Source organism: Heloderma suspectum, chromosome 1 (assembly GCF_057233095.1).
Source record: "Heloderma suspectum isolate Gila_16-S chromosome 1, 16-S_ref, whole genome shotgun sequence".
Taxonomy (NCBI): domain Eukaryota; kingdom Metazoa; phylum Chordata; class Lepidosauria; order Squamata; family Helodermatidae; genus Heloderma; species Heloderma suspectum.
Window position 1 is genome coordinate 128,586,220 of NC_139458.1, and position 26,482 is coordinate 128,612,701.

General features: G+C 44.8%; 1 protein-coding gene across 1 annotated transcript in view; it reads right to left on the reverse strand.

The window, feature by feature from the left end:
* The window catches only part of PNPLA2 (patatin like domain 2, triacylglycerol lipase), a 63,295-nt gene that overhangs the window by 9,225 nt on the left and 27,588 nt on the right, over nt 1-26,482 (reverse strand). The window contains exons 2-7 of the mRNA XM_084856678.1: nt 13,634-13,866; nt 13,194-13,259; nt 8,963-9,172; nt 6,302-6,362; nt 3,329-3,511; nt 1,356-1,488 (exon numbers count right to left, since the gene is read on the reverse strand). Of these exons, the coding sequence (XP_084712804.1) occupies nt 1,356-1,488; nt 3,329-3,511; nt 6,302-6,362; nt 8,963-9,172; nt 13,194-13,259; nt 13,634-13,866 (886 nt within the window). The remainder of the gene's footprint in view (nt 1-1,355; nt 1,489-3,328; nt 3,512-6,301; nt 6,363-8,962; nt 9,173-13,193; nt 13,260-13,633; nt 13,867-26,482) is intronic.

A 26,482-nucleotide genomic window follows, 5' to 3' on the forward strand; every position in this document is an offset into this window, starting at 1 on the left:
CCATTTTCAGGAGTAAGCATGGACAACTAAAAGGCCAGGCCATTTATCTTTATTTCCCCTCACCCCCACACAATCCATCACCGTTTTTAAAGTTGTCCCTGAATTGGCCTGATTTAGGTTTCATTTGCACTTCCTTACCACAAAGAAGTGTGACCATTTCAAAAAGCTGCAGTTCAGTTTCTTTCTCTTTAAGTTCTAAGAGGCAAGACATTTCACAGAGCTTTCGAGGCAGCAGCTGGATAACTGCTAGATAAATTCGAACCTCTGCAGCTTGTTTTTTTGTCTACTGCTTACTGCTTGTTAATTTTTCTCTTGTTGCTATGTTTGATGGTTTTATTCTTTTGATCTTGTGTAAGTAAGCCTCTGAGGTTCATTTTTTGATGAAGAGGGAGCACAGAAGAATGCTTTAAAAGCAAATAAGCTGAAATTAAAAATAGCCCTAGGTGACTTGGGGCATCTCTACATGAGGCTTTTATTGTGCACTCATGATTGGTCACTCACAGTAGTTTGTGGGCCCTTTACACAATGTCGTTATCCTTCAGGGCCTCTCCCATGGTTTGTAACGTTTATCACATTTTTTAAAAAGATTGGAGAAAGTCCGGCATTTTCTGAATGCTGTTATAAAAGGGGTGTGTATTTCTGCAATTCCATTAAACCACAGTGCCACCTAGTGGTTGTATAATAAAACATAGAGAACAGTGGAGAATGAAAATCCTCTGAAAAAAGTATGTGTAAAGGAGCTGATCTTAATCCTGCAAAGAATCCAGAAGCAGAAGCCCCGGTAAAGGTGTGGGATAAAAGCCTCATGTAGAAAAGCCCTTAGAGCCAGGGCAGTATGCAAATGCTCTGCATTATAAGCAAACAAACTATTATTTATTGGGATAAGCCAAATACTGCATCACAAACAGCTGGATTTTGCATGAATTGGGTAATCACTGAGAAGAGTGAGTGAGGAGTTATGCCCCATTCTCAACCACTGGAAAGCCTGCTCAATCTCTCTCTTTGCTGAAGAACTACCTGCATAGATTCAAGCCTTTCTGCTGCCATAAGGACTAGAATTTTTCTTTAAAAAAAAAATCAGGATGCCAAATTCTGTGCCCAATTCTGCATGATGCGCTAGTTCCAACTGTCTCAGCGCTGCTTTCCATATTATTAGTTAAAACCATAGGTAAAAGTCATTGGCTCATAAGGAATTCTCTCCTCGGAGTGGATTTTATTCCAGCTTTATTTGGGACAAGGTTCAACTAAATACTAAGGTCTTAACCTTCCTGTTGACCCAGCAATCTGCATCCCAGTCTCGGGTCCCATCAACAACATCCTTTCCTAGCAGTCTCAGAAAGAGATTTTGAACCTACCTGACTGTGAAGGAGAGAGCCGACTCCAGAGGAAGAGTATATGGGAGCATCAATGTCGATGCCATGCGTACAGGCAGCAGGTTGGCAATGCCAGTGAAGAGCCCCCTCCTCTCGGCACAGGCTTCCAATAGGGCTGAAGGTGGAAGAAATGGGTTATTCCAGTCACTGCTCCAGTGGGGAGATCAGAGGTCGCCCCCTCCCAGTTTCTAAGAGGAGAAACCAATGACCAAGACAAAGCCCGCTCACAGACAGCCTTGGCTCCAAGCATCAATCCAAGAGGCAGGGAATGCAAGAATCAGACTTCACTCAGCTCATGAGAAACAGCTAGAGAGATCTTTGTTACTCCTCTTGCCCCATGTAACAGGCCAGGCCAAGATTGATTGATTGATTGATTGCATTTATACCCCGCCTTTTTTCCTCTTGCAAGGAACCCAAGGCGGCTTACATTATCCTCCTCCTCTCCATTTTATCCTCACAACAACAACCCTGTGAGGTGGGTTGGGCTGAGAGTCTGTGACTGGCCCAAAGTCACCCAGTGAGCTTCCATGGCTGAGTGGGGACTAGAACCCAGATCTCCCAGCTCCTAGTCCAACACTCTTGCCACTACACCACACTGGCTCTCAGAGCTCGCTGTAGGAAAAGGTACCGCCCGCCACAGAACCTGAATGGCTTTGAAGCTTTTAATTCACTCCAGATTTATGGAAGTGGGAAGAAATTATTACCAAGACCCTGGGGACTTTGCAGTTCTAAAGCCAGTTTGGACATGTTTGCAATAAGCTGGCACTTGTGATTCCCCACCTAAGCTGTAGGCATAACTTGAAGTAGGGACTTCCACCTAAGTCCCACTTCAGTTATTACAGCAGAAGTGGGGAACGAGAAGCTTAAATCACAGGCAACTGCTGAATGCAATGACTGAATGTCTGAAGCAGTTCAGAGACTGGAGGCATTTGCACAAAAGTCTTGCAGCCACACACAAAGACAAAACCAAAAACAGAACAAGTAGCAGGACCAAGCAGCTGGGGCTCTAGCTGGGAAGGTCACATCAGTTTGAAAACCAGCTGCACATCACTTCATTCTTCTTTCCTCAATGCTGAGCCTCACTTCATCTGCTACAGGCCCTACCCAAAACCAGACGCATCCCAAACAAGGTCACGGGCCCTCTGCTGCATCCCCTTCTCATGAGCCCCCAAACAAAGAAGAGTTCCAACAGCAACAAAAGGTCTACAACTAGAAATGTTCCTGAACTGAATTTATTTTCATTTATAGCCTACGATAAGACTAAAAGGTGTATATGTGTATATAGATATAGAGACACACACACACACACACACACACACACACAGCTTTCAAAACTTTGCCAATGAGGGCAGGACACAGATTTTTCAAGGTCATACAAGATGTCTGCTGGAGGCCAAAGAGCTAACCTAGCACACCACGTGAGTCACACTGTCTACCTCAAGCATCTCATGTATTCAAAGACTCCTAAATTACATTTGAATACAGCCAATCATGCTTCCACTACACAGTTGAATCCATTCAACTCTCATGGCTTCTACAACGGAGTCTGGGGATTGCAGTCTGGTCTGTGACATGTACTACAGCAGACTTCTCCAACCTGTTGCCCTCAAGATGTCATGGGCTGCAAACCCCATCATCCTCAGCCAGTGTAGCCACTGGGGATGCTGCTGGGGATGATGGGGTATGCAGTCCAACCATCTGGAAGGCAACAGGTTGGGGAAGGTTGTACTAGAGAAATGCAAATCCTGCAAAGTTTAAAATGTACATAGATGTGCAGGAACTGGGGTTTTCCAAACCCAGGGTTACTAGCCTAGCCTCTCAACATTCTCCTTCACTCAGCTTCTCCAGCTTCTCACAAAGGAAGAAATGGCTCTTTACAGCATTAACAGCCCCGTCTGTTTAAACAGGAGAACCACAGCCATACAGCAAACTCCTCCCTCAACAAAAGGTCATACCTTGGTTTAATTTAGGAGGCAAGTGCTCAAAGACATGTTCTTCAGCCTCTTTGAGTGCAGCATTCTCCCCCAGCTGGTCCTCCACCTCCTCCTCTTCTTCTTCCTCTTCTTTGGGGTTCCTTTCCCCAGCACCGTTTCCAATGGCCAGCAGAGGGCGGATGGGTCTTGGGCGCTGGAGGAGACCTGGGGAAGGAAGACGGGTACTGAAGCTGTTGCAGTCCAGCTAAAAAGCTTTATATGCCTGCACATTACATTTCTTCACTGTCTCATCCTGGAGAAAAGTGGCATCCACAGCCAGAGGTCACCTGCATAAGATGGTTGTCATGTGGAATATGGTCTACAGTAAAGCAGTGGACAAGAAATTGCCACAAAGGCATGTTGGATGGCTGCATACACTCAAGTGCAAGGCAAGAGGCCTTTTAAACATTATGCTGTACTTGGTGTCTGCTGTCTCATGATGGAAGCATCATGCTTCAGATGTGTGTGTGTGGGGGGGATTGTTTGTAAAGGAAATATGTATGGAGGGACAGTCACATATACAATTTTCCCCACCTACAGTCTAAAACAATATGAGCATCTGTGACTTCATGAGCAAACCTATTTATATCTGCAATCCTACAAAGGCTTTGGATGCCATCGTGTCAATTTTCTCACTGTAGCTGCACTATCTCTGTGGGGTGGCTTAATCTCATAATATGCAGAACAACTGCATCTGGCTCTTGGTGTACACAAGTTACACATGAACTGTTACGACAAAACAATGAAGTGGATAAGACTGTGGCACTACCAACATTGCACCACAAGGTGACACTACAGACCCAGAAAATGTGCTCTGGCCACAGCATTAGCTGACTACATAATAGTAGGCAGAGCACTAGAGAAACAAGCATCTTACAGCTGGAGGAGGAAAATATGCCATCTTAGAAAATCCAACACCTAGGCATTCCTGGATGAAGCAGATTATCTAAATCTATTTCAATCTGGATTCAGGCCTGGGTTTGGCACTGAAACAGCTTTGGACCCCCTGATAGATAACCTCTGTTGCAGGAGAGATGCAAGGACTGTTATCCCGTTGATTCTCCTTGACCTCCCAGCAGCTTTTCATACCACTGGCATGGTATATTGCTGGGCTGGCTCTGTGGGTTGGGCGTAGGGGGCATAGTGATACGGTGGTTCCACTTCTACCTCTAGGGTTGCTTTCAGAAAGGAGCAGGGGTGGAGGGGAGAATGACCCCATGGCACTTGTGCTGCAGCATCCCACGAGGTTCCTTCTTATCCCCCATGCTCTTTAACATCTATATGAAGCCACTGGGCGAGATAAGGGGGATTGGAGCGAGGTGTCATCAGTATGCCACTGGCGCCCAACTCACTTTCTCTCTGTCATCCATGTCAGGTACAGCTGTGCAGATGCTGAACCGGTTCCCAGATTCGGTAACGGGCTAGCAGACTGAAACTGAATCCTGACAAGATGGAGGCACCGCAAACAGGTGGCTTCTATGTCTGGGAACTGGATCTGCAACCTGTTCTGGTCAGTGTTTCACTCTGCCTGAAAGGGCAGGAAGGTAGCTGGGGGGTATTCCTTGACCCACCACTGTCACTTGAGGCCCAGGTGGCCTCCTGTGGCACAGAAGCGCCTTTTAGCAGCTTTGGTTGGTTTGCCAGCAACAGTTGTTCTTGGACACAGGTGGCTCAGCCATGGTGAACCATACTCTGGATTACTGCAACATGCTCTACATGGAGCTGACCTTGAGGACGACCCAGGAGCTGAAACTAGTGCAGAAGGTGGCAGTCAAAACTTGAACTGATAGTCAGGTAGAATCCCATTACTCTGATTCTGAAGGAATTGCACTGGCTGGCTATTTGCTTTAAAGCTCAACTAAAGGCACTGGGCTGACCTGACCTTTAAAGCCCCAAACAACTTGGGACCCAGTTAATTGAAGGAGTGCCTCTCCCTATTCCAACCCATCCATGCCTTAAGATCTGCAGGTGGGGCTCTTCCCTGAGTACCGTTGCCAAGAGAGGTACATTAGGTGGCATCAAGGGAGACAGGCTTCTCAGTGGTGGCACCCCAACTGTGGAATACTCTTCTCATAGACATAACTGGCACCAAGACTACCATTTTTCTTGGCACCAGATTAAAAAAATTCTGTTTGCCCAGGCATTTTAAGCATTGTTCTGTGAGTTGCTCTATTGTTTTAACAGTTTTAAGATTTATTTTATGTCATTTTTTTGCTTTTATTTTATTTTATCTTGGCATGATTAGTTTTGGTCATGCCCTTTGTGTACTACCTCAGTATCTGTAAGAATGAAGGGTGGCTTAAAAATATTTTTAAATACAGTAAAACCAAAAGGTGCATTATGCACCGTCATGCTCTCGCACAGCTTCCTTTAATGTCAGGTTTGTGCGGAGGGAGATCTCAGAGAATTCTGCCCAATGCCATTTCCTCTCATAGCTCCATGTAGAGATACAAAAGTTATGCAAAACAGACTCACTTGTCATATCTACAACCCCAAGAGACAGCTTTCATTTTGACAAAGTTCCACGACTGCAGGAGTATATACTAACCTTTGAGTTACTCAGGGCTTTGTCAATTATGCAGAATGGAAAGGGAGGTCAACTGCAGAAAGAGAATAACATCTGCACTGGTAATCAACCTTGCTCCACAGTTACACATTGCACAGCTCTCTTTCCATTCCACCAGTGGGATAGGTCTGCAAATTTTGAAAGCTTGTATAATTCAACCAGATGTTAGCCCCAATAAAAAGGGACCATTCATATCGTCTGCTTTCTGCATAGCAGCCACTGGCTAAACAGAACAACTGAGGATTAAGCAGGGCCACCAATGGACTGCAATGTGGCCCTTCTATTTTTATGCACAGAGAAACTTACAAGGCAGAGGAGAGAAGCATTTGTACAGGATTTACTTCTGCTAGAGAATGCAATGATGCAAAGGGCAGGGCTTAAATGCTTACCATTCTTCTTCAGGAAGTGCAAAGCATCCCTGTATCCCTGCTTGCACATGTCCCGCAGAACCTGCAGAGATACGAGGCAGTGCGTGTTATCCAGGGTGCGAGAAGGCTAGGTTGAAATATTACAGTAGAAAGGGTGAGAGGTGCCTACTTTCTGGATACCACCATCCTCACCCCAACAGCGTTTTCTACTGCAGCCATAACAGAGGACAGAGGATGCCAATGGTCCAATGTCTGAAGAAGCACCACCAGCACACACACCGCTGGGGAGGGCATGACAAATTGAGACATAGTTTTGAATACTTCTTCAGGGTTGTGCACGTGAAAGGCAGGAGTGGTCAGTGGAACATTACCACTTATCCTTTATCACCCAGAGATTGTGCACCATCTGGGAGGAATGATGTAGAATTAAATTGTCTCCAGCAACATCTTAAGTCGCTAATTAAAGGAAGAGGGAGCAGCATGGAGGAGACACTGCACTCTGTGCAGTGGTCCTGGACCATGCTCTCTTGTATGCCAGGGTACAGTGGAAGTAATGAGCTACAGAATCCAAGAAGAACAGTGTGGACAGAGGACTGGATGAAGCACAAGGTAAGAATGCCTGGAACAAGAAGTGTTTGCATGACCAGTGCCTAACAGGCAAAGAGCTCCTGAAAAGTCACTGTCTGGCTATACACTTGCTAAAAAGCTGTTGCCACCAACATTTAATCTCCCACACTTCCGTAGCAAGGCTGACTGGTGGCAGTAGCAGACAGACGTTTATATTTATACCAAACCAAGAGATTCATACAAACACATAGATAAGAGGCTGTATCCAGTGCTGTCCTTCCATTAACAGAAGGCTCTTTGATCCAGCAAAGGCTTCCACGAAAAGAACGGGGAGGGAGGCAATTTTTGCAAATCCTCCTTCCCTCTACACTCACTGCCCCCACCCCCACAAATGGTTGGGGGACGCTATGGAACAGCATGGGAGGTGGAGGAGGATAGGGCTGGACAGAAGTTAAATCTACTGGTAGACTGGCAAGGATTTCCAACTCCCAATTGTTTAACAATAGCAGCAACAAACTGGATCCCCACCCCCACCAGCCCACTCTAAATTATACTGCAGAAGTAAAGAAAACTTGAGGTAACCAGGAGTGGACTTCTGTGTGGAAGGACTGCGAAATCTATTCAGTTCTGGTACTGAACACACATTCCTGGGCTCAGAATGCTTTTAATTTTAAGTGCATTTCTTTTGCACCAGGCTCCAGTTGGTGGATCTTAGTGTTTTACTAAAAAACAAAACAAAATAGATCCTGAAAGCCTGGTCTGCCCACTCCTGGAGTAGGGCTCTATGCAAGGGGGAATTTGCAAACATCACCTTCATCTAAGAGCCCTCCAAGAATGAAAAGACAGCACTGGATACAACCTGAAATACTGAATTATATTGAAAATAAACTAATATTCCAACACACGAAAAAAATGAAATGACATAAAAAGGGCAATAAAGACAGTACTTGGCAATCTACACAAATCAAATACAGTCCCTAAGCATTTCCAAACCATACCTAATATTTCTTGCAGGATATTTTCGAGCATCTTAATTCTGTTCCAGCGCAATAAAAATGGCCTCCAGCCATGCTCCAAATGTTTTGAAGGCTTATTGCCCCATAACCTTGGAAACTTAACCATAATGCCACCACAGATCATGTTACCCCTCAACACCCTCTAAAGAATGGGATCAGGCATCCAAGTTACATAACATGCATTGGCTCATATCCCTGTGCCTTTCAGTGACTTTGTTGCCTGTTTTCTTATCGAACCATGCGCAGCTGTTCATGAAATGCCACATGCCTGGCTGTCAGAAAGGTGGCTGAACACTGAAGTTTTACGGAGGGTAGGACAGTTTCTAGATCCCTGCAGTCCCAAATTCTGAAGTCAGAAAAAGTGCTAGCACAGCAAGTTCTGCAAGTCAGCATAACCCAATTTACAATTACCAATTTATCCCAGATGGAAAAACCTGACTTTAGCAGAATTTTTGTAGGCAGAAATCAGTGTGTGTCTGTGTGCATGAGCATGCGTGTGAGAGAGATGAAAAGATTTATAAAGAGTAGGGGAAGGAACAAGGTGGTAGAAGTCACTGAACATGCTAAGAATGTGTGTGTAGAATTTAGCCAGACTTCTTGAGCACCATTTTTGGCAGAAAGGACATCAATTTAATAAACATATCACTGAAAGCAACACTCTTTGGGGGCACTTCAGCTTTGCAAACAAGCTTTCAAGTGTATTTCCACTGTTGTCCACAGGATCTGGATCCTGTAGGTTTCTTAGTATATTCTGTGCTAGCGAGCGAATGTAGCATGTTGGCACTTCCTCTTCGCACAGCTTTCAATAGCCTAGTGGTATTCAGGCTGAAATCCTGTGCTCACTTATTTAGGACGAAGCCCCATGGAGCAGAGTGGGATTTACTTCAAAGTAAACAGTCATTGCATTGTGCACACAGGCTGTCTGGGTTGGAGTGCCTGAGGGGGTGTGTGTGGGGGGGATTACAGTAGTTCACAGCTACTTCCTAAGAGACTTCCTAAAGTTCCTTCAAGTGAAAGACTGCAAACAAACTTCACCAATCACGGAAGCTGCAAAAAACCAGAAGATCCACTTCTCTCACGAGCCATGCTGGGCTCTCACCTGAGGCTCCGGTGGAAACAGGGCCTTCGAGAGGCGATAGAGGTTGCGCAGATTGAACTGAATGCTGGTATTGGTGACCCTGAGCTCGTGGATATTTGTGGAACTGTCCCGTGGACAGATATCACTCTCCCCTGAGAAGGGGGATACCGTGATGGTGTTCCTCAGCTCATACTGCGGCAGGTTGTCAGAAATGCCTCCGTCAACATACCTCTGGAAGGAGAGAAAATTCAAGGAACTGTGAGCGTGATTTACCTTTTTACAGCTTTTTACAACCATGGCTGGCTGGGGGATGCTGGGAGTTGTAGTTCAATGCATCAGGAGGGCACCAGGTAGGGGAAGACCCATCTAGTCTGTTCCCCCCTTGCCCAAACCTCTAGAAAAGTCATAGGCAGTTGCAAATGTGATGGCATCACTTAGCAGTAGCTCCATTAGGTGCTACGGCCTGCTAGACTATCAAGGGCTCAAGAGATTGGGGTTCTAATCCCCCATGTATCCCTCCAACTCCTCCCGATTCTGTGATTTTTGTTGTTATTAAAGAGAACATTGCACGTTAGCTTAAACCTATACTCGGGAGTGCTCTATGCAAATGCTTCCTCCTGTGCCTCGGTGTCAGCTGTTTGTGTAGACAGAGCTAAAAATGTTTGGTCTTATGGGGCGGGGGGAGGTGTATGTACAGGACTGGGATGCTTGGAGTTTTGCTTTGAAATTCCAAGAAGCCCAGGGAGAACACTTCTGAACACTTATCTGAAACAAAGCCCAGCCCCTGTACAGTTATTATTAACATTGTTATGTAAGGGAGAGCAATATATAATTAGATCTATCCTTCCATCAGTGGCCTTTCACCTATTTTCCAGCAGGGAACAAACAGTTTACCCTGACCTTCTCTGCAAGCTCCCAGACCACTGGAGTGGAGTTCAACTGCATGATACCCTCCTCTGCAAATACACACTCTCTCTCTCTCTCCAAGGCAGGGTGAGCTCATCACCCAGTTTCTGACACAACCATAAACAATGTTTTTTTGTTGTTATTATGTGCATGAGCCTTGGACTTGTGCACTACCCCCTTCCTTCTCCTCCTCCACAAGACCGTAAGAAGAGCCCTGCTGGATCAGGCCAAGGGCCCGCCTAGTCCAGCATGCTGTTCACACAGTGGCCAACCAGCTGTCAACCGGGAACCCACAAGCAGGACACAAGCGCAAAAGCACTCTCCCACCCATGTTCCCCAGCAACTGATGTACACAGACATACTGCATGCCATGAGGTGCCACGAGGAGGAGATCAGAAGCTTTTGCTTCCAGTTTCAATTAGCCACGGTTTGGTTTTGTGTCTGAATCCTACACAACACTTAATCTTAACTATGGTTAGTTGAAACAAGGCGCTTCATGAATTATGGTTTCAAGGTGGCTTGTTTCAACAAATCATAGGTAAGGTTGAGCACAGTTTCTCTGGGTTTACATGCAACACTTAACTGCATGGGCCTTGGAAGCAAAAGCTTACAAACTCCTCTTCCCAGCTGCACTACAGGAGGAGAGGGGAAGCAGAGTCCACACAAGCACAAAGCTTCCTGTAATGATGAGCCACAGTTTATTGTTACATCTGAATAAGTCATACTGGGCTTCTCAAAGATAAGTGGGTTCTTCCTGCCCTCTGAAAATTTATTGCGGGCATTGGTTGAGCAATGCCCATTTCCAATGGCATTAATGTAAGAGTTCAAGGAGAGACTGCAATTGTACCAATAGGCTATATGCAGTGCCATCATTTGCAGTGCAATTAGCTAATGTATTGGCTTGTTTGCCTCTAGAAAAAAAACACACCCTGATGCCCAGAACATGACTGCACAAAAAACAAACAAGGCCAAGCGTGGAGAGAAATAATTCACATTAAAAAAGTGGGCAGTAAACATCTGGGGACCCAAGGGAGCCTGACATCTACTATTGCCCTGTGCTTCATACACTCACTATTAAATAAGGCAATCTCCTCTCTTGCAGGAGATTAGGCAAAACACAGCTGCAGAATCCAGGCAGCCTCACCTCCTTCAGTTAGATATTACACAAGTCACCATGAACACAGATGAACTACCAAGTTTGTAGCTGGAGGGAAAAAAATCCCTATGTGCCATCTTATGACTGTGACTGACTGCAGATTTTAAGCTTCAACATCAAGGCACCTCCCCACATTTTACTTTACATCTAGCCTAATGAAGAATCCTTGGGGGTCCAGAGACTGATGACATTCATTTGACAAAAGGCGTTTATGGAACCTGGAATCCCAATTCCAGTGCTAAGACTCTCTTAGTATTCAACTGAGGGCCTCGGCACTTTTGCCATTGTGACAACTGAAGCACATTAGCCAAAGGCATGAAGAGGCTGGATGGGCAGAGGTCAACAGGGAGGTTTTGCGGAAGGCAGAAATACAGCCTTTTGTACCAATAGGCTTGTGGAAGGGAAAGGACCTGTCCAGCCAGGTGTTCATTGAGATTGCTAAATCTGGTGCCTTTTGTCACCAGTTTCCACAGTACTGAAAACAAAGGCATTCACTAGGACTGCCTGCAATAGGGACACAGCCCCAGATGCCTTGTTGAAAGTGCCTGAAGGATTATCTCCCAAACATCCATTGACAAAGAGAGATTAAGTGCTCATCACAACTCTTCTAAACCTTACAGGACCAAGGGGCTCGGTTGCCAAAAATCAAATCCCCCCCCCCCCACATACCCCTTCTCATAGAAGAGGCCAACATTTGCTTCTCCTGCACAGAAATGCTCTGGAGCAGAGAAGATTTATTGATTCATTTGATTTGTGCCTCACCTTTCTACTAAAAGAAATGGCACTCAAGGCGGCCTCCTCCGTCACCAGTCTCAGAAACAGAATAAGGTTCAGGACGGAGAAGAAACTGACTGGCTGGGGGCAGAAGAAGCACACCAAATTCTCCGGCAACCAATGTCTTGTATTGTTGTTGTTGTTCAGTCGTTCAGTCGTGTCCGACTCTTCGTGACCCCATGGACCATAGCACGCCAGGCCTTCCTGTCCTGCACACTCTCCCGGAGTGTGCTCAGGTTCATATTCATTGCATCGGTGATGCTATCTAGCCATCTCATCCTCTGCCAATGTCTTGTATAGCCCACTCCAAAGCCTGTTCTGGGAGGCTGAGCACATTCCTCTAAGCTAGCTAGCTTAGGTGGACAGTTAGGCCCCACTCTAGCTACTACACACAAAGTCCATAAAGAGATAAGGTTCACCTTCGGTGTACTAGCAACAACAGCAGCCTGCTTTCCTCCTCTTCCTCCTCCCACATCCTGTTCTGCTGCTTTAAGCAGAGGGAAAAGACAGCTGGCACTGCAAGCCGGAATAATTTTTACCTTACTTCATTTCATAGACCTGCCTTCCCCAACCATGCTGGCTGGGAAGTACAGGGGTTGCTGTCCAATGTATCTGATGGGTTCCAGGCTGGGGAAAGTTGTTAGGCCATGGGCATCTTAGCCTCCATGTGATGGCTGCAAGTGTAGCCACTATGATTTGCACAGTGAGCGCCTAAGTGCTGCACTGCTGTGAACCAAACTTTCCCTAAGTCCTAGCAGAGTAACTTTTCTTCCTTCCAATGCTATAATGAAAAATTACAAAGTCTCCAGAGAGCTCTGGAGGCTATTTTGAAGAATTTTAACTTCATAGAATCATAGAATAGTAGGGTTGGAAGGGGCCTACAAGGCCATCGAGTCCACAACTTAAGTGTGGGGTGGTGTTCTCATGACACCCAAGCCTCAGGCAAGGTCTCTTCATGCTCTGGCACACAGCTCACCAACTCCAGTATAAACCACTATAAACCAGCTCTGGCAACTGGTTTATAAACCACTGCAATGCTTCTTATTTTGTAGCCGCAGGTTTTTATTCGATAATGTTTTCAATGCTTACCAAGGAAAAGGAGAAAGACCTGGCAACAGTAGGTTGCATTTCCATTCTATCAAAACCAGCCATGTTTTGGCAAGGGGTGAGTTAGATCTCCAACAATGAATGCTGGCACTCTAGGAATACCTGAGTCTCTTGAGAATAATATTATTCTGCTAAGCCTGTGATTCGGACCATTGTGTTTGTGCTGACGAAGCAACTCTGCAACACCCCGTTTCGACCAGTCCCTTGCTGCAGCTCTGCTATTTCCTCCTTCCCCCTTGATGCAACATGAACAACTCAGATACAGCAATACACAAATCTGAAAGCGAAAGTCCGCAGTGGCCTGCTTACCACTCCTTGAAGACTTGGAGGGATCAGGCCACAGTATACGGGGATGAAAGTGCTGCAAACACATGCCTAAGAGAGATAGAAAAACACCACATGAAATGAGTGAAGCTATCTAGGGAAACCTGAACAATGTGCAGGGGAAAATATATGTATCCAGAACATCAAGTAAATCAGAGAGTCTGATGATACAAGTCGTAGCTACAGGACAACCTTTAGTCAGGAAAGCATTAGCAGATCATATCTCCAAGCTCCCGGGTGGGTGGGAACCTATGGCTTCACACCCAAAGCGGATAGAGTTTCCCAAGTTGGAGTCCTCCAGATGTTTTGGACTACAACCCCCAGCATTCCTGCTAGCTGGGGCTAATGGGAACTGCAGCCCAAAACATTTGAAGGGCACCAGCTCGGGGAAGGCTGTATTAGAAAGGCAGAGTGTTACTACTTGCCTGGATAAGCTCCTCTTTGGAACTGAACTCTGATAATATGACATTCTCTCCATCCGAGACCCGCGTCAGCGAGATGCCCAAGCGTCCACTGGCCGTCTCATGCCCATTGTCTGGCAGGGTCTTGTACAGGCAGGTGCGGATGATTTTCACCAAGTTGAAAGATGGGTGCAAGGGGCCAAGAAACCTCTTCCGAGCTTCTTTAGAGACATGGATAATATTTGCACCTGCTTCACCTAGAATATGGAAGATAATGCAGGAGGTTAAAGGGCTAATGGTGCCAGATACTAAGCTAGTAGACTTAACACACAAAGAAAGGCTACATTTACAGTCTACATTTCAGAAACTGTATACAGCAGATGCCTTCAGAACAGATCAACACACCTACCCCTTTGGAAGTCGCTCCAAATCACATACATAGTAACTGACAACTAGTTGAAGAATTACAAAATTGTGGAAATGTTAAGACAGAGAAAGGAATAAGGCAGCTTGTGAAAGACTAGCTGACGACTGGAAAGAAAGAGAAGTTAAAAACAGGATTTCACCTCTACTATACTCTGCCAGCAAGTTGCCATTTTAATGATGATTTCCAAAAAACACAATATGGTAGTTCCCTTTGTGCCATCGGCTGCAATTAAGCAAGTACTCTTCAGGTTAAGCGGGAAATGCGTGGCTCCCCACATGCGTGGCCCACTGCAGCTGCTCAGGAGTCCTCTGCAGCATGGACCTGCATCTGAAGCATTATATTTTTAGCATATACAATTACCTTGCTTTTTAATAATAAAAAAAATCAGTTAGTGGTTACCTCTAGGGCCTAGAAGAGTGCTTGGGCACCTGGCACATAAAGTCAAATTCAATTTAAATTAAGTGACTTTAAGCACATCAAACACATGTCTAAGCTACTGCTATTTTATGCCTCCCCATAGTCCAAAAAGGACACAGCCAGGAAGCATGCGCTTGGGTCAGCTCCCTCACCATGAAATTTCTGGCTGCGAACCTGAGTGTTTGATAGACAGCTAATTCTCATTCAAGTCCAACAGACAACTGTACCATCGTTCACAGCTACTGTGTTTTATAGATTTACAAGAGGCATCCTTTTAGCCAATAAAATGCCTAACTGGTAGCAGATTACAACCCAGCCTCCCTCCAACCAAAATGAGAATCGACCCTCAGTGGAGCAGCAGCACGTTCTCTACACACACCTCTGCTGGAAACCTACATGGAATTTTGTTTTTAAGCCTATATTACACATGACTATAAAAGCTAGAGTCTTCTCAAAGGAAAGGATATAAATATATAGATTGCACTGCTTTGGGGGGGGGAATCAACAAATTCAGTTTCACTAAGAGAACACAGAGGTATTTACAACAGTGAATAAGTATTCCAATGCACTGACAATTCCCCAACTATAAAACATAGTACCACATGCATGAAATAATTAATACTACAGAGCAGGGATGTACAGATTTTGTTCAATCCGTTCCGTCTGTGTTTTGCGGATTACAGGCATCTTTTGTTTCATCATCCACTCATTGACAGAACCAGATTTTTCTTAACCAGAATTTTGTTCTACCGCATTACCACTAATTCACAGTTGTGCCAACACAAGTTAGTTAATGTGAATTAGCACTAATACACATTAACTAATGTGCATTAGCATATTCGTGCAAGTGTGCATTTGCACAAATGAGCACAAACTCCCCCCCAAAGTGAAAACACAGTCTGTTAAGTCCACAGAATCTGCCTGACTCAGAAAAAGGCAGTCCGCTGTGGAATCCACAGGTTAGATTCAAAGAAATCTGAACTTATCTGAATCTGTAGCGGATTTCTCCGACATTCCTACTACAGACAGTCAGTGTTGGTCAACTGCCCTAAAGTTCTTCCTGACAGTCAGACTAGATCTGTGCTGGGGAAACTGAGATGACCTCACTGCCATTTGCCCCTTTCCCTGTGATCAGAGTTGTCTACCTTCTCATATGGCTCCTTTTGCCAGTCACAAAAATATACTCAAGGTTAAGCAGAGTTGAAGTTTACAGTGTTGTAATGGGCTACTCTATTTTTTCTTCTTCTATTACTTTATCTTCAAACTTGTCTATGGCACATGCCTAGGTATAAGACACTACCTAGTAAGGCAGTCAGCAGAAATTACACACCGTAGCAACATTTTACTTCTCGAAACATGATCTTGTCCTTAAAAATCAGTAGTAATCAGAACATGCAATTTGGCATATTCTTTTTTGTACCCCAAACCTTACCGTACTATATTCAATATCCAGAAAGGCTAAGCCAGACAACAATATATGACTTACTCTAGTCGAGTTTAAGCCTTCTTTTTCTTTTTTTAAGCATGCACAGAAACCTTGATTGCCCAGGGTTCCCAATCCCACGGAGTACTGTAACTGTGTCCAGCCAAATGCAGTCACATTTCCGACCTTCCCTGTCAACACAGGGAGGTCAAGGTAGCACCAAAGTGTGCATCCTTGTATGCCCCCCACAGGTACAGATTTTGAATGCCTGAAGAGGGCTTCTCTCAAACTACAGGTCCTAGTTCAATTGCACAAGCACATTCTCTGCTCTAGAGAAGGGCCTGGGCTGGAAACTCTTCTGTTCAGAAAGTTGCTTGTCTTTTCCAATGCTGCTTCTGATTGGCTCCAGCAAATCTCACAAAAACTGGACCATAAGTACACAGATGCTAGGAAATAAGTTTCCCTAAATATCCTCAACCGTGATCTTCAGAGACTCTCCTCTAGATGCCTCCACCAAAACAGGAAAGGAGGGTGGCTACTAAGGGGAGGGCCTTTTCAGTGGTGGCACCCGGCTGTGGAATGACCTTCCCAGGGGGGCTCATCTGGGGACTACATTGTGATCTTTTCAGCATCAAGTGAAAACCTTTTATTTTTAAATTTCCCCAGGTTTTTTAGTCCTTCAGTTTTGTTTTTAAACACATTATTGTGTTTTTAGACCTTTACATTGCTGCTGGCTTTTACTCTGGTTTTATTCTGTCTTAAAACTTTTTAAGGTTTTATATAATCTTTTACCACGTTGTAGTTTATGGTTCTCATTTTTGTGAATCACCCAGAGAGTTTTGACTATTGGCCAGTACAGAAATGTACTAAATAAATAAATAAAATGATCTCTCAGTTTAGCCTCAGTTCTTTCCCCTCATGGCAATAGGGTTGCAGACTAGGCTGGACCCACTGGATCCTGATAAAATTTACCCTTCTACCCCCACCCCCAATGCTTGGACCCTTTCCTTTTTAAAAGGACCCCACCTTAAAAAAAAAGATGGATACTACAACCAACATCATACACAAATCTCTGCAAAGGGAGACCGATTTCCCCAGAGAAGTGGGACAGGCTTTGATTCAGTCTTTGGAGTTTGGTTGGACAAGAGTGAACCAGGCGGCTCTATAACGATTTTCTCCCTGTTTTGATGATTTCACTGCTCTTTATCATGCTGCAGCTCCAGAAACAAAACAGCTGTGGGAAGCAGAACTCAGCAGCTTCATGCTTCATTGCTCCAGTGAGTGGGAGTGGGTCAGAGGCCTGAATTGGGAGACAAACAAGGTGACGCAGATTTCCCCACTTCCTCTGGGGCACTCTGTCCAGAAAATCTTGCTGAAAGGAAAAATAACCCTATTGGGCGAAGAGGCAGGAAAAGCTGGCAGATTCAAAGTGCCAAAGCTCGAAATCAACCCAGGTTGACCTGTTAGGGCTTGGGTTGACCACTCTGATAAGTTTTACTCAATCAACATTGGGGCAACACTTGATAATGTTGCCATAATAAAACAGCCACTCTGAAATGCTGAACTTAGGGTTGCTACTGAAGGACAGTGTCACTACTAAAAAGCTTGGGAGTTCACTAGCCAGCACGCCACCCCCCACTCCTTCTCACTCATCTGGCATGCCTGCCCAGGTGCTGGTGAGAACAGTAAGGTGGTTGTAGTGGCAGGCCTTCTGGAAGGTTATTGTGATCTCAAGGAGGATGTAGTGGTGTATAACAATGGTTCCCCCATGGCTGAATTCCCCCCTCTGTGAGACCCCTGTGCCTTTAATATTCCCATGAAAATGTGGGAGGGGGCTTGGGGAGGTGTTCTGGCCAGGATAGCCAGGTGCACAGATAAGGCAATCGAAGTTGCCACGTTGCCAGCTGCGGGAGGTGATAGCAGATAATCCACGAATAATATATGTAATCTTGATGTGATAGCAGCTCACTCATGAATAATGCACGTAACCTTGTAGATAAGTAGTTACTGGCCAGTTTCCCAATCCACAGGTGTAGGTGATGATTAGTTAGTCACATGGGCATGGGCTAGTATGGCATAAAAAGCTCCAGAGAGTTCACAACGATGAACCTCTCCATGGGCAAGGAGTTGACACGCACCCTGGCTGACTGGCTCAGGAGCACACCTGTTACTGTGTTGGGGTTCCCAGTGATGGAAGGGATTAAGTACTCTGTATCTGTCTATTCCTTTCCATGTTCTTCCCTGCTACCTCTACCTTTGAATAAAATCTGGGAAATCAATCTGGTGTGTTCACTGCTTTGTTGGAATCCAAAAGAACCCCTGCCCCCTGGCAGAACAACGGTGCATATGAATAAACATACACTGTAGAGTATTGTGGGGTTCAGAAGAACAAGCACAGTTATAGGGTGATTGAGAAGTTCTTTTGCCTCTCCCTCAGGTTCAACAGACAGATAAATGCATATTTAAAAGTTTGTTGTTGTTGCTCAGTAGTTAAGTCGTGTCCTACTCTTCATGACCCCATGGACCATAGCACGCCAGACCTTCCTGTCCTCCACTATCTCCCGGAGTGTGCTCAAGTTCATGTTCATTGCATCAGTGATGCTATCTAACCATCTCATCCTCTGCCATCCCCTTCTCCTTTTGCCTTCAATCTTTCCCATTTAAATTTTTACTTCAATTTAAAATCTAAATGTTGGTATGTAATATAAAACGAAGAGATCGAGGATTGCAACACTGTTGTCCCCCCAAATCCCTAACTGATATTCATTAAAGCAAAATGCTTTATCATTCTGTTACTCAAGATAGGAGCCCTCATTTCGTATGTTACTCTTCGGTTTCCGATCTCTGCCAAAAAGCAGATGGTTAACTGGACCTCATAAATAATGCAGGTGTGCTTCTGGCAAGTATCTATGGAACAGCTGGTTTTAAAAGCTAGTTTTTTTTAATTCTAGGTAAAAAGAGAGAGACACACACACAAATTGGTGAGTCAAAGGGGCTGTTCGCATGATACGACAACCCACTGGGGATTATTTAACCCACAGCAAGGATGTGGTTATGTGGCTGCCATTTTGATTATGCAACCCCAGCTCAGGGTTGTCATGTCATGCAAACACAGTGAACATGGGTTATGCAAGGGTTAAACAACCCTCACACAACCCATGGTTTGTTTTCTAAACAACCCTTGCATAACCCACACTCACTGGGTTCACACAATATGACAACCCCCAAGCAGGAGTTGGATATGTAACTTGACGCCATGTCTCATCATAGGTTAAATAACTCACGACAAGCTGCAGCGTGTCATCTGAATCTGTGAGTTTCTTCAGCCAGAGTGGGTGCACAGACAGCATAGCTATGATGCTACCCCTGCATTTGCTATCCTGGATCTACCGACAGAAAAAAATAATCTCCAAGAGTGCTTGCAATCTATTCAAGCCTACTTCCTCTATATTTGCAGTCCTTAGACCAACCTGGTGCCCTCCAGATGTGTTGGATACAACTCTCAGCATCCCCCAGCCAGCCTCCACATCTGGGCAGCACCAGGTTGCAAAAGGCTGCCAGAGTCATAATTGTGTACAGTCCCAATCCACAAAGGTATCATTTCATAAAACATGTACAGTGGCCAAGTTATACTTTACATTCAAATCACTGTATTGCTGGGGGCCAGAGGCAATCCTTTCCCAGGATTAGGGCAAGCCAGGAGGGAAAGGAATCGCTCCTCTTCAGCTCTTTTGAGTCCTCTGAAGGGGGTCTTTGCCAAACATGTAAGTGCAATGCTTATGCACAAGAAACATCTGTTGCTTTATTTAAAGCAAGCCCATCATTCTATGAACTTGGCAGTGCCAAAATATCCTTGAGAGAGAGGATATTATTAGAGTGAACTTCAGACTTCCTCAAAGAGAGGCCCAGTTTGGATGCACTGCCAGTAGAGAATTGGGTTTATTTAGATAGACTCTGAGGTAGGCAGCAGTTAAGATAAATAAGCATGTGTGGTATGCTTGAAAGATGCACCTGCATGCACACACAGAGACAGACACTCACACGCACAAATCTTGGCAGGAAAACCCAACTAGCATGTTGAACTTTGGAAATGCTAAAGGATTATCAATGGGAGTAATAGAGGTCACAAGAGTGGTGGAGCAGGGGGAAGTCATGCCTATTATTCAGGAATCATAATAATCATTCCTAAAATTTTGTTTTCAAATTCCTAGTATAACTCTGGTAGAGTATAATATACTAAGAATGGTCGCTTTCAATTCTGTGTGCACCCGATCTTCCTGCTCCCCAATATTTTGGTCCACCCTCTCTATACTTTAAACCATGTTTCTTTGTGGTGCCGCATAACCATCACACAGATGAAGCCCTGGTTCCTACAAGACTTCTCTCCCCTTTTCCACATGCCCTCCCACAAATGCTCAGAAACTAATTTGGTGGAGCCCCCCACACACAACACACACATTTTACAATCTCCTGAGACTTAGAGAGACACATCATTAGAAGCACCACCAGCTCTCTTGCCAACAAAGGTCAATTTGGCCTATAAAAGTATTTGATCAACAGAAAACAAAGGAATTAAAGTCAGCAGCAGATAAGGTTTGCCTACAAGCAAGAGATTGGACAGCCACTGACAATATTATTTTGGAACCAGGAACTCTTCTTGGAAAGGCTTCATCGCAGAGTAAAGGGCACTAGCTGAAGCCAGGGACATTCCGGCTTCATTTGGTATTCCAGGACACCCTCGACAGAGGGCATTTCACCATGTGAGGTTTAAGTCAGTCCAACAGGAATGTAGAACTACACTGGCCAGAATGCACACACAGTTGGGAGAAAAAAATTAAAAGGGGCTCTATTCCCCCTTTCTATCCTGAACGAGCCACATGGAACAAATTACTCAAAGCATCACGCATGGAAAGAGTGGCCGTGTCCTTACACAAGGCAAAAGTCACATTTTGCATTTTCCGTGTCTAATCAGAATGCAAAACCTACATTGGATAGAAATGTACACCTGAGTTAAACAGTAGTCATCTTCTGCTTTCCACCATACATTAATACAGAGGGCATTTTCATAAGACATGCTAAAAAATACCTTTTAACACAGAAGGAGTTTCTTCTAAACATTAGTGCAGGATTGAGAGCGGAGAACAATTTTTTTAATTAAACGTGCATCATGTACAATGCAAATTTTACATACAAATTACAGATAGAGGAATAGCACACAAAAAAAAGTCAGTTCAGGGCATCAAAATGGCTTCACAAGTGCACACAAACAGCTTGAGAAAGGTCCCCAAAAGCATGTTTTCATGTGATGTGCAAGAAAATACCCTAAACTTGGCAATGACAGAAATGCAAACATGGATGAGAAAGCTAGAGTTGTCCCTGCCGCACAAGAAACAAGGAACTGATAGATGGAGCTACACCACTGATGTATTCTTCCAAGGGGGTGGGGAGGGAGAGGAAAAGAGCTGTGGAGGACAAATGATTGTCCTTCAAATTGTGTGGCTGGAGCTACCAGAGATTCTGACATTGCCAAACAGCAATGTTTCACAGGGCTAAGAGGGCCATAAAAGGGCCTATAAGGCAGCTTTTCAACTACATGTGTAAGTGGAAAAATTCAAGGGAGCAAACATGGGGAGGGGAGGGGAAAGAGACCACATTGCATTCAGGCAGAACTGGCTGCTTTGGCATCAACACTCAACACATACAATTTCCCCCATGTGTAGTGTTGTGATGGGAAAAGCCACACCTGTTCTGCTTTCCTCAAGAGCTCTTTGGAACAGAAGCCTTATGCCTTTCCTGCGGTACAGGTCAGGGGCACCAAGCTCAGCAGAAGAGCAGTCACTGAAGAATGTGGATTTTGCACATAGTTCTCACACACTCGACTTCTCAACACACTCAACGTTTTACACACTCAACTCAAACAGCATCCTGCTGCCCCTTCCCAGCTGGGTGTGTCATCTTATTCCTACAAGGCCACCATGATGGGTTGGTCCCTCCCTCTGCACCATTTGACAATCTTCTGTAGATGACAGCTTTCCGGTTTTTACATATTCCACATTTGCCCTAACAGTTACTTACATAACACAGGCTTTGCTTTCACTGAACTTGTCTTCACCCTTGCAGCAGCGAAGGGCAGCAATACCAGTCCTTCAGAACAAGTAATGTATTGCCAGGGACATGAAGTGAAGTCAGCAAAGTTACCTATAGCATAGCCTGTGAACACTTGGCCGGGGAGATATCCCAGGATCAACGGGAAGGCCCAGAATAGCAGCCACCTCCCAGTGGAGGTTGGAGGAGAGGCTTCTTTCCCTTTAAATGCCTCTGTTTTCCCAGGCCAGCTGTTCCAGTATCCCCCAGTTCCATTCTTTCATCCTTATGCCTGCCCCATTCCTTGCCAACTGGGGCTGGAAGTTCAGCACAGGGTGGGCAACGGCACTGGAGGAAACAGCCATCAAGGAACACAGGCAGAGAACACTATAGTTACTAGAACTGGGTGGGAGGGAGTACGTTTTTAAGAAGATTAAGGAGAATAGTGCCATGAGGGGTGGAGACTGGGAGGTGGATTGGAGCGAGAACGCACACACAAGCATAAAAAAATGGTCCTGAAGCAGAAGGGGGTTGTGACATGATCTCACCTCTCTCCAACCACCAAAATGTGTATCTCGGAGCAGATTTTTTTTTTTATTTGTTTGTTTATTTCATTTCTGTACCACCCAATAGCTGAAGCTCTCTGGGCAGTTCACAAAAAAAGAAAGACCACAATGCATTGCACACAATTTAAAGTTATACATCTTGCTAGAAGGATTATCTGTGGAGTATTACGGACTGCATCCAAGTAAGTGCAGGGACGTTTTGGGGAGCATTCTGAGTGGGCAAATGGGGGAAGGTATTCTCCTGCACTTGCGGGAGGGTGTGTGTGATGACACTTAAAACCAGGGGGCAAGCACTGAATGTGTATAGTAGCAGTGAGACCAGTTGCACTTGTGAAAATGCAGTTCTGGCCCATAAAGGAAAGATGACACTGCTGCCAAATTATGCCCATTGCAGCACCACTGACTCTATACCAGAGACTGTGAGCCACGACCCACTAGAAAGAAGTGTATGTGGAGGCAGGTGGGGGAGGGGGAATATTACTCCAGTACCAGGAGACTAAACTTCAAGTCACTTTCTAAAAGGCACCTGAACAAGGAAGGCAGACCAGCACAGGCATATAGATACAAGAACAGAATCAGTCAGCAGACTTGCCTGCCCTTCCACCTGCTTCTGGCTGTTTCCTTTCCCCTTCTCCAAAACAAGGTACCCTGAGGGCCAAAACAGACATTACCTTAAATCCGTATCTAGCTACTATACCTCCCTCTCTCCATCATTTTTAATGTAGAGTACACACAATGCCCCCAATCCATATCATAAACACACACACCCCTACACTCCATGCTAGGGTCCTCATCCAGATCGGGCCCTCTGTATGTACTCTAGACTGCATGTAGATTGCACCTACTCTCACAACAACAGCCTGTCACCAGGCACACAACAGCCTGTCACCAGGCACACAAGAGGGCCTTCTCAATAGTGGCACCCACCCTCTGGAACTCACTCAAATGTATGGTTCAAGAGAGGGAAACTGTGGCAGGCCTTAAATGCTTCTTGAAGATCTGTTTACTCAAGCTTCCCCTGATTTGTAATTGGCTGCCCTGTTCTTGCTGTAACAGGTTTTGGCTGGGGAATTCTGGGAGTTGTAAGACTTTTTTCTGTCGAAACATGCATAGGAATGTGCCCTTAATGTATTTATTATTTTATACTATATGTTGGTTTTACATTGGTTTTTACATTACATGTATTTGTATGTAAGCCGCTTAGGGATCTTGCGATATCATGTTATATATAAGGAGTTTAAATAAAATAAAATAAGACTAAAAAGAAAAAAAGATGCAGCTGCTAGATATGGATTTAAAATAATGTCTGTTTTGGCCCACAAAATTCATAATTAAGACTAATCCTGTCTCTCTTTGAGGTTCAGGGGGACAGCAAAAGGTTTACTCAAGCCAAATTCTGGCTCCTGTTTGTCTATGGACAGCTCCCATATTTACTTTCACGAAGAAGGAAAACAGGCCCCATAGAAACATGTAGATCTAATAGCACAGATACAACATGCACACTGAAATATTCCTGATTTTCCCTCTCTCAGATAAGAAACCTATAACATGAAAGCACTCAGAAGTAGCAAGACTTGCAAAAAATAACCTAATTTATTTCAGGATAAGCAGTGTAGTGCACTGCAGCCCTGCCCTGCTCAGGCCAGTCACTGCTTAATTTGTAATTTCCTGAATGAAGCAGAAATTACAATTTCCTATATTATAATGAACCATCTGCAAGTAATAATTATTTAAATACACCACTTAGTCAAAACAGCATGTGGTGTCTTGGCACACGTGGAAGGAACAGTAATAAGGGTGGGTTTTAAACACATATGTAGCCACTCATTTCAGCTACTGAAAATAACCCACTGCTATACCTCTCTGCCCCTTCATGGATCACTGCCTTGTTGCGGCGAAGGGGCTTGCGTAACTCAGTGAAGCCATAAGCTATGCCGTGCAGGGCCACCCAAGACGGACAGGTCATGGCAGAGAGTTCTGACAAAATGTGGTCCACTGGAGAAGGAAATGGCAACCCACTCCAGTATTCTTGCCAAGAAAACCCCATGGAACGTATCACAAGGCTAAAAGATATGACGCCGGAAGATGAGCCCCTCAGGTCGGAAGGTGTCCAATATGCTACTGGGGAAGAGCAGAGGGGATTTCCAAGTAGCGCCAGAAAGAGTGAAGCGGCTGGGCCAAAGCCGAAAGGACACTCAGCTGTGGATGTGTCTGGTGGTGAAAAGAAAATCCGATGCTGTAAAGAACAATATTGTTTAGGAACCTGGAATGTCAGATCAATGAATCAAGGTAAGCTGGAGGTGGTCAAACATGAGATGGCAAGATTGAACATCGACATCTTGGGAATCAGCGAACTAAAATGGACAGGCATGGGCGAATTTAATTCAGGTGACCATCATATCTACTATTGTGGGCAAGAATCCCTTAGAAGAAATGGAGTAGCACTCATAGTCAACAAAAGGGTGGGAAAAGCAGTACTGGGGTACAATCTTAAAAATGATAGAATGATCTCAGTACGAATCCAAGGCAAACCATTCAACATCACAGTAATGCAAGTCTATGCCCCAACCACTGAGGCCGAAGAAGCTGAGGTTGATCGGTTCTATGAAGACCTACAACACCTTCTAGAACTAACACCAAAAAAAGATGTCCTCTTCATCATAGGGGATTGGAATGCTAAAGTCGGAAGTCAAGAAATCACCGGGATAACAGGCAGGCATGGCCTTGGTGTACAAAATGAAGCAGGACAAAAGCTAATAGAGTTTTGCCAAGAGAACATGCTGATCATAGCAAACACTCTTTTCCAACAGCACAAGAGGCGACTCTACACATGGACATCACCAGATGGTCAATATCGAAATCAGATTGATTATGTCCTTTGCAGCCAAAGATGGAGAAGCTCCATACAGTCAGTAAAAACAAGACCTGGAGCTGACTGTGGCTCAGATCATGAGCTGCTTCTTGCAAAATTTCGGCTTAAATTGAAGAACGTCGGGAAAACCACTAAACCGTTCAGGTATGACCTAAATCATATCCCTGATGAATATACAGTGGAGGTGAGGAATAGATTTCAGGGATTAGACCTGATAGACAGAGTGCCTGAGGAACTATGGACGGAGGTCTGTAACATTGTTCAGGAGGCAGCAACGAAATCCATCCCAAAGAAAAAGAAATGCAAGAAAGCAAAGTGGCTGTCTGATGAGGCTTTACAAGTAGCTCACGAAAGAAGGGAAGCGAAAAGCAAGGGAGAAAGGGGAAGATATACCCAACTGAATGCAGAGTTCCAGAGAATAGCAAGGAGAGACAAGAAGGCCTTCTTAAATGAACAATGCAAAGAAATCGAGGAAAACAACAGAATGGGAAAGACTAGAGATCTCTTCAAGAAAACTGGAGATCTCAAGGGAACGTTTTGTGCAAAGACGGGCATGATAAAGGACAAAGAAGGCAGGGACCTAACAGAAGCAGATGAGATTAAGAAGAGGTGGCAAGAATACACAGAAGAACTATACAGGAAAGATCTGAATGTCCCTGATAGCCATGATAGTGCGGTCACTGAACTTGAGCCGGACATCCTAGAGAGTGAAGTCAAGTGGGCCTTAGGAAGCATTACTAACAACAAAGCTAGCGGAGATGACAGTATTCCAGCCGAGCTATTTAAAATCCTAAAAGATGATGCTGTTAAAAGTGCTGCATTCAATATGCCAACAAATCTGGAACACTCAACAGTGGCCACAAGACTGGAAAAGGTCAGTTTACATTCCAATTCCAAAGAAGGGCAACGCCAAAGAGTGTTCAAACTACCGCACAATTGCGCTCATTTCACATGCCAGCAAGGTGATGCTCCAAATCCTACAAGCTAGGCTTCAGCAGTATGCGAACCGAGAACTACCGGAAGTACAAGCTGGGTTTCGAAGAGGCAGAGGAACTAGAGATCAAATCGCCAACATTCGCTGCAT